The sequence below is a fragment of the Pelophylax lessonae genome, assembly GCF_965119305.1.
Source record: "Pelophylax lessonae genome assembly, chromosome: 2".
Taxonomy (NCBI): Eukaryota; Metazoa; Chordata; class Amphibia; order Anura; family Ranidae; genus Pelophylax; species Pelophylax lessonae.
Genome location: NC_138769.1, coordinates 388,613,507 through 388,622,071, shown reverse-complemented (window position 1 = coordinate 388,622,071; position 8,565 = coordinate 388,613,507). Strand labels below are relative to the sequence as shown.

The 8,565-nt window shown below is 44.6% G+C and overlaps 1 protein-coding gene across 1 annotated transcript in view; it reads right to left on the bottom strand.

Moving 5' to 3' along the window:
* Positions 1–4,652: 4,652 nt before the first annotated feature.
* The window catches only part of SKA2 (spindle and kinetochore associated complex subunit 2), a 42,489-nt gene continuing 38,576 nt past the window's right edge, over positions 4,653–8,565 (bottom strand). Inside the window, exon 5 of the mRNA XM_082244325.1 lies at positions 4,653–4,768. Within this exon, the coding sequence (XP_082100451.1) occupies positions 4,738–4,768 (31 nt within the window). The 3' untranslated portion in view covers positions 4,653–4,737. The remainder of the gene's footprint in view (positions 4,769–8,565) is intronic.

Genomic DNA, 8,565 nt, shown 5'->3' with positions numbered 1-8,565 from the left:
GTAACTAAGCCATAAAAGAAAAGCTAGTGTAGCTAGCAAACTTGTCAATGATTTGAAACTGTGCACAAACTCGACCACTGAGCGATTGGGCTACAAATTGCTGTAAAATTAGCCAGTTAGTGATTCCTTATAAAATAACTATGATTTCCTTAAAACCACGTATGGCCTATTCACACCAGGTGTGTTAGACTGTGTTGCTCCACACAGTAACAAGCTAAAATCGAGTATTTTCCAATAGGTACAGTTCACGCCAATGAACTGCATTGTTGTTCACTGGGAGAAAGTGGAACATGTCGTAGTTAAACACAGCACATTGGACTCAAATCATGAAACGTTTTTTACTGCTTTAAAAATAACGTTTTTGGAGGACAGCTGCATACCTGCCCCTGTGCGGATCCCCCACTCACCCCTTAACTCCCCCCTCCCGCTCCTCCCTACTGGCAGGGGAGTGAGGGCCAAGAGAAACATCAAAAAGGACTTGCAATGCAGATGCCATGGACTATAGGAATTGTACTACTTATTAATAGAGACTAATGGCTTCTGGACATACATTTCCACAGATCCCTGCTTCTGAAGGAAGTGTTTTACTGTTTTCCCAGTCACAGTTATTACAGGTCGGGGCAGTCCAGAGAGGAGAGCAATGTGTACAGACCTGCTGTCAGGGTCTGTGCCTCACATTCAAGGGACTAGAGCCAGTGGAAAGGAACTAGGAGGACACGTTGCTGTGCCTGTTCGCTCCACGTCAGGGAGAGGGGACAGACCTGCAGAGTCGTTGCATTTTCAGAACTGGTGGATTGCACCCTGTGTAAGAATCCAAGCCAAAAATTCGAGGCTCTGGGACCCAATATCTGAAACCTGCTGGCAGCCAAGCCATTGGGACCAGACTAGTCGCCTACCAGGAGGGGCAAGCTAAACCACACATTGTAAACTCTCACACCCACACTCTTAAAGGCACATTGCACCACCTAGAGAAGTTGTTGAATGGAGATGTTGGTGGACAAGGGAGATAATGGTCTCCCTGGCTCAAGGGGTTCCCAAATAGAAGGGAGAAGCAAAGATTGAGCCACTGATCATCATAAGAAACGTGGAAACCAAAGCCTCTTTAGCTAATATGGTAAGATGGCTATATAGCTTTCACTCCCCTTCTTTTGGAGAATTGGGAGGAAGAGCCCCGTCAGCGGAAATATCTTTTCCATTGGAAAAGTCCCAACACTACTTCACCCAGGGCTTTTCAGCATTTGAATGAGAAAAGGAGGTTTACGAGAGGCTAGAAGCTAAACCATACCCCAATGCTGTGAAAATCTCCCAGAGAACGTTGGAGTTGCTCATCCATTCAATCATGTCTAGAAGAGGACTAAAAAAATCCACCCTATGATTTTCCAACCCCAGTAGATATCTGGCCAAGAAGTTTAGTACATGCCCTCTGCACAATGAAAAAGCTCTGATGCCAGATGTAGAAGCAGGAGACTTCTCATTACACTGTGTTTGGCTATATATACTACTACAGTCTTGTTGTTTATTAGTATCATGACTTGCTCGCTAACAGTGCCTTAGTGCCTCAAGGGCTGCTTTCAACTCAAACCAATTTGAGGATTGAGGAGGGGGGAACTGGCCACCTGTTATGAATTTGATGAAACAAGCTATAATCTCCCCAACCTCAAAAATTGGCATCAGTGGAAATTGTGATCCATGTGCCCGAATGAAGAGGTTTGCTTGTTGACAGATTTTCTTCCAACATTATATAACGTCAGCTATAATTAATATACAGTATACTCCAGATAGTGGAACATTCCTATTTGACGCAGCCACAGTAAGGCAATAGCTGCTTGTAGAACTTTTGAAAATGTCCTTGGTAAGGATTCCAATTTGAAAAGAATTTGTAATGATTCATGCTTACCACAAATCTCCAGAGGCAGGGTTGAAAGAGGAGGAGCTGCCTTGAAATGTGTAACAATGCCCCCTACATGCCTTCGGTGTGTGACATCACCCAGAGATTTTCCCAAGCTGTCAGACTGGGGTTTATTTACTAAAGCTGGAGGCTCCCTTTTTGTAGAGAAACCAAATCGAATTTTAGTGCCAAAGCTTAATTGAACAAGCTGATTGGTTTCTATGCAGAAGGGAGACTGATTTTGCAGGCTTCTGCGAAAGCTCAGGTTGGTCTAACTTTCATTGCCGATGCTGCTCATGCTCACACATCCACCAGCAGCTCTGCAGTGTTCCTCGGATGTTAACCTTCTGTTGCCTATGAACTGGACAACCACTTGCTATGACATGCTTGTATATTTCTTACAAAATGTGAGAGGATATTTATTCTTATATTCAATATTCTAACTGGTTCATTTAAAAGGCACCCTCGTGTTCCCTTAACAGGAAGTTGCTGAATGAGTTCCTCAAGTTGATTATCTAATGTATTGAGTGTACCTGTGCTTGGATTGATGCAATGTTTGATATACATACAAAGGGGCTTAAACACAGAGCATAAGAAGCACTTATTAAAGCTTTATTGAAGATTGTGCACACGCTTTGGCCATACTTCTCTTATAACTGTACAAATTAATAAGTAAAGGGGCCCTGTTGCTGAAATAAAATATTACTATAATTGCCCCTATAATGAAGACCGATTACTCATCTCTTCTGCCGCCTGCACCAATTACTGCTGTAGTGGAGATAAGCCATTGGCTAAACCAGTGTTTCTCAACTCCGGTCCTCAGGGCACACTAACAGGCCATGTTTGCAAGAAAACTGAAATACATCACAGGTGATATAATTTGCTGCTCAGTGCTTGCAGTATTCTAGTCTGCATCTCCCCAAGGTAATACTTCAAATCTGACCTGTTAGTGTGCCCTGAGGACCGGAGTTGAGAAACACTGGGCTCAACCCACCACTTCTGGGAATGCTGGATTCCTGTTCTCAAGCTACACTCATTGGTGCCAGGCCCTGTATCGCTACGGTTTTCTGCTGTGACTCAGTGCCATATGGGAGAACCCACAGCACCCAGTTGGGGAAAAGAAAACTGGGACAACCAGGAGTGTTGGTTTCTGCAGGATAGTCAGACATTGGTCTCTGTAGGAGAGATACCAGTGGTGTAAGCAGCAGGAGAAGTCAGTATTCAATATTTACTTTGCAGGGGGTATCAGTCCTGGGAGAGACATGGAGGTTGCAGCTACAACTGCTCATTCTACAAATGCTAGTTTTCTGGCTGACAGGTTTAGTTACAGGTTACTTTAGGGTTGTTTTTTTCTTCCAAATAGTTTCACCCAAGATTAATTTTTTTTTTATTGGATTCAGTTAGACTTTACAGATATGCATTCTTGTTCCAAATTCAGATAGTCAGTGTACCAGCCAGACAATTTGCATTTTAAGAAAGGGAATTGGCAATGGGTACAAGAATGGTTACATAATTTCTCTCGAGACACCTGCTCCTATAAGAAATGTGAATATGCTGGAAATCAGGGCCATTTTATGTTGATAGAGAGTGTAAGGTCCATGCTTGTGTACTCCGTTTAATCCTTGTTTTGGCCAGGATTCCTTTTTTCCATTTATCTGCAGATCTCAGTAATGGATACATTACAGAGGCAATTAATAGGACATTTAAGGTAGTAGCCAAAGAGGTAGTAGTAAAAGAATAACTACATTATCTCCTCCATTCTCTAGACCAATTAAAAACATTACCCCTGCAATGATCTATAGATCAGCAGGTGCTTCTGGTCAGCTATGTTCTTCAAATTCTCTGAGAACTTGCGCTTGCTTGTGCTATAGGATCTTTTAACCCTATTAATAAAAAAAAAAGGATGGATAGCCTTGTGTCCACTTTCAGACCTGCCTGACACAATTTAAGTTGGAAAATTATCTCCTATGGATAATTGCCATGGTCTAAACTTTGTTTTGTACAGCTCTTGTTTTTACTTCTGGCCTTTTTTTGTTACACTCATGTAGAAAACAAACTGATGGGGAGCACTGAGCATGTTCCAGCTGTCTGCTATCCTCCTAAGGGTTAATTCCCCTCCCCAAGCTCCTCTCCTCAGCGTTCACTCCCAGATCCCCTCCCCTACCCTATATACGAGCTGAAGCCCAAGTGATCAAAGCCTTAGGAGAACATGATGGCCATCTGGGTAGATTTATTTTTCTGCCCTTTACATTGCACTAACAATCTAACATTGTAATGATCTTGCGTGCATATGTGGAAGATTTCTGTTGTACTTAATCGAGTTGGTGACTGGAATCTAATGAATTAAGAAAAACAAACACACTAGGCTACTACAGGGTAGTATTTAATTTATTACTTAATAAAACAAATATTTTAAGTAAACATACATGGAAATTTATTAACATATGTACCTCCAGCACCATTCAGCGATAACAGAATACCAGAGTACATTCTGTATCAATCAGTTTTAATACACAACTGCAGCACCGTGCCTCTGTATAATAAAAGTAATTTTCCATATGAAAGAACTTGCTTGGAAAGATTGCAAAGTAGAACTGTGGCCCCAAAAAAAGCTGACCCGCAGCAAAAATTGAAAAGGGACAGGAAAAGAACCATTACACTTTCAAATCACAAGAAAACATTCCTTGCATTGCGTTACTCTTCACAACCAGTATGTTGCAATTTGAACAATAATAGAAGCTGACAGTACCAAGGTATCAATAATGTTTTTTTCATGCATCAAGTAGTCACTCTGGAATTTAGTGTGCACAAGAGAATAATTTCTTTGAAATGCGGTTGAGATCAGGTCTTCAGGGGTCTGTAGCATGCAGTGCAGTAATACTATGGGAAAAAAATAAGAGATCAGTTATCTAGCAACAAAAGTTAAAGTCAACACTTAAACAACTGAAGATATTTTATATATATATATATATATATATATATATATATATATATATATATATCTAGAACAAGCCATTTTTAGATTTTTTTTTTTTTATTAAAGCAAAAGAAAATCTATCCCTCTATCCCTATCTATCTATAATCCTTTTAAAGCAGAGACCCTCGAGAATAAAATGGAGATAGTTTCAATACTTTAGGTCACACTGTATTTGCGCAGCGATCTTACAAACAAAATTTTTTTTTGCGGGGAAAAAATAAAAAAAATGGTGTATTGCCTTCCAGGAAAATCCATTTCTCTAATATTCATTGATGGACACAGCTCCTGATATTCATAACCATTGGGTTATACTGCCCCCTACAGGAGTAGGACGCTAGGCAGAAAAAAATTCTGGCTACACCCGTGGGTAGTTCCAACGGGTATACTCCTCTCTGCTATAGCCACTCAAGCAGTGTCAGGAGAATAACTCCACAGAGGGGTGGGTGCTGGATCGGTCAATGAACATCAGAGGAATGGATTTTACGGCAAGTCAAAAATCCCATTTTCTCTTTTGTTCATTGATGGACACCGCTCCTGATATTCATAACCATTGGGACGTCCCAAACCAGTGTTAAACATGAGGGGTGGAAACAACAAAAAAAAAATCCCAAGGCTCAACATTAGCCAACCAGGCAACAGAAGCTCAACCAAACCCCTGGAGCCCACCTTAAAAAAAAAAAAAAAAAAAAAAAAAAAGGATCAGGTCCTTAAACCGCAGCCTGAAAAACTTTGTGCCCAAAAGAATCATCCGCAGATGCCAACACATCCACTTTAGTAAGCTTTGTAAAAGTGTGCACCGACGACCAGGTGGCCGCCTTGCAAACCTCCGTCACTGATGCCTGATGACAGAAAGCCCAGGAGGCACTAAGCGCCCTAGTGGAGTGCGCCTTGAAAGGGAAAGGAGGAACCTGACCCACTGTCTTGTCTATCTGATCCATCTGGAAATGGTCGCAGAGGAAGCTGACAACCCTTTACGAGGCCCATCCGTGAGCACAAAAGAGAGAGTCCAACTTCCTGAAAGACTCTGCAGCTGTCAGGTACGCCCTAATTGTCCGAACCACATACAAGGCATACAATGCAATTTCCTTTGGATGGTTAGGTCTGAGACACAGGGCAGGCAACACAATATCTTCATTCAAATGAAAATCAGAGACAACCTTTGGAAGGAACGACAGACAGGGGCGAAGAACCACCTCATCTCTATGAATCACCAGGTAAAAGTGAACGACAGGATAACGCCACCAGTTTGACACCCTGCGCGCAGAGGCAATAGGCACTAAAAAAGTCACCGTCTGGGACAGCGTAAACAGGGGAATCTCCCGGATATTTTCAAAGGGAGGCTTCTGTAGATCCAAAAGCACCAAATTAAGATCCCAAGGTGGCAACGGAACCTGCACTGGAGGAACCAAAATGTCAGACACCCTGAAGAAAGGTACGCACCAGGGAGTGTGTGGCCAAAGGTCGTTGGAAAAAGACCGCCAAAGCCGACACCTGGCCCTTGATTGTACTCAAGACCAATTTATGTTGAACCCCCCCCTTCCCACCGTTGAAGGAAGGTCAAGATCCGAGCCACTGAGGAGGAAGAACCCCAAGAGGCTCACACCACACAATGTATGTCTTCCATGTATGATGGTAGATCTTCCTAGAGGTAGATTTCCTAGCTTTCAACAGTGTAGAAATCAATGACTCAGATAAACCCCTATCCCTCAGCACCTGGGGTCCAACAGCCAAGCTGTCAAAGTCAGTGACTATAAAGCAGGATGGAAGATTGGTCCTTGGGACAGAAGATCATCCCTGAGAGGAAGCTGCCAAGGAACATCGGCGACCAGTTGCACCAGATCGGTGTACCAAGTCTGGCTAGGCCAGTCCAAAACCACTAAGATGACTGGAATCCCTTCTGTCTCGATCCTGTGTAGAAGTCTGGGCAGAAGCTTGAGAGGAGGAAAGGCGTAAACCAGACGATACTGACCCCACAGGGCCACCAGCGCATCTGTGGCATCCGCAAAAGGATCCCTTGACTGAGCCACAAACCTCTGTACCTGCTGAGCCGAGACACCAACAGATCCACCTCGGGGGTGCCCCACTGGAGACACAGCTGATGAAACCCCTCCGGATGAAGGAACCACTCCCTGTGATCCAACACGCCTGCTGACTGAGGTAATCCGCCTGCAAATTTTCCACCCCGGGAATGTGTACAGCGGAGAGGGCTGGAACAAACCGTTCTGCTCACCTTAGAATGCCAGCTACCTCCAGGACACTTCTTGTGCTCCCTTGGCGACTTCCAGCATCCAGATCCCTTGAGCAGAATGCTTGCCGAGGACACCACCCCAGCCAGGCAGGCTGGCATCCGTGGTGACCACTGTCCAATACAAGGGGAGGAAGGATTTACCCAGACTAAGCACCGGAGAACAAAGCCGCCATATCAGGGACTCCTTAGTACCTCGACTCAGCCGGATCTGATTGTTCAGAGACTTCGGAGTCTTGACCCATTTGGTAAGGGTTTCCCTTTGCAGAGGCCTCCTATGGAACTGTGCAAACGGAACCGCCTCGAAGGTAGACACCATCAGGTCCAGCACCTGCATGCAAGTCCAGAGGGATGACCCTTTGTTGGACAGCAGGAGGCGAATGGCAGTCTGAAATTAATTTCTGGAGTTTGTCCAGAGGAAGGAGCACGCCGGCTAAATCTGACCCCAGAGTCAGGCCCAGATAGTCCAGTTTTGTGGACGGAACCAGAGCAGAGTTCGTATTGTCATCTCCAGGTTCTCCACCAGAGGGAGACTCTGCTCGCAGAAGGAGATCATTCAAGTAGCCCAGTAACACGATCCCCCGTTAGCATAGCAAAGCTAGCACCGAGGGTAACACTTTTGTGAAGACCCGGGACCAAAGTGTAAAGCCACAAACTGATAATGCCCCTCTCCCACAGCAAAGCGGAGAAAACGCTGGTGACTGGCACATATTGGAATGTGAAGGTAGGCATCCTTGATATCGATAAGGGCAAGGAAATCCCCCTGACGCAGGGATGCCACCACCATTTGAATAATCTCCATTCTGAACTTCTGCATCCGCACAAAGCAGTTTAGTGCCTTGAGGTCCAGGATTGGACGCACTTTGCCTTCCTTACTGGGAACTGTGAATAGGTTTGAGTAAAAACCCTGAAAACATTCTGGGAGGTTGGAAACGGGACAATCACCCTCTGAAGAAACAGGTCTTCTACCGCCCGAAACAGGTGCTTGTAAGCGGTCTGGGGACAGGCGCAAGTAGGAAGGAAAACTCTATCTTGTAGCTGGACCAAATTATTTTGTCTTGCACACTTGTCTTGAACTAGGGAAGTCCAGGGGTCCGGAAACCAGCGAAGATATCCCCCCCCACCCCCGATAGGGGTGAGAGCACACCTTTATGCAGAAGGAGCCTTGTCCACGGGTCTAGAGAAGCCCGATCTTGGCTTGCCAGAACAGGTCAGTTTGGATCCTCCAGAGGAGGCCCTGAAAGGCTTCAAACCCTTGTGAGTCGACCCCGAGGGACGCAATAAGTTATGAGCCGAAAAGGAAGGCCCACGTCTGACGAGGTTCCTTGCCCTTAGTAGCCTGCAGAAGAAATGTACCTTTTCCCCCTGTGAGACCTTTTATGATGTCATTCAGGGTAGCTCCAAACCGGTGATCTCCTTGAAAGGGAAGATTAGTCAAGGCCTTTTTAGAAGTTT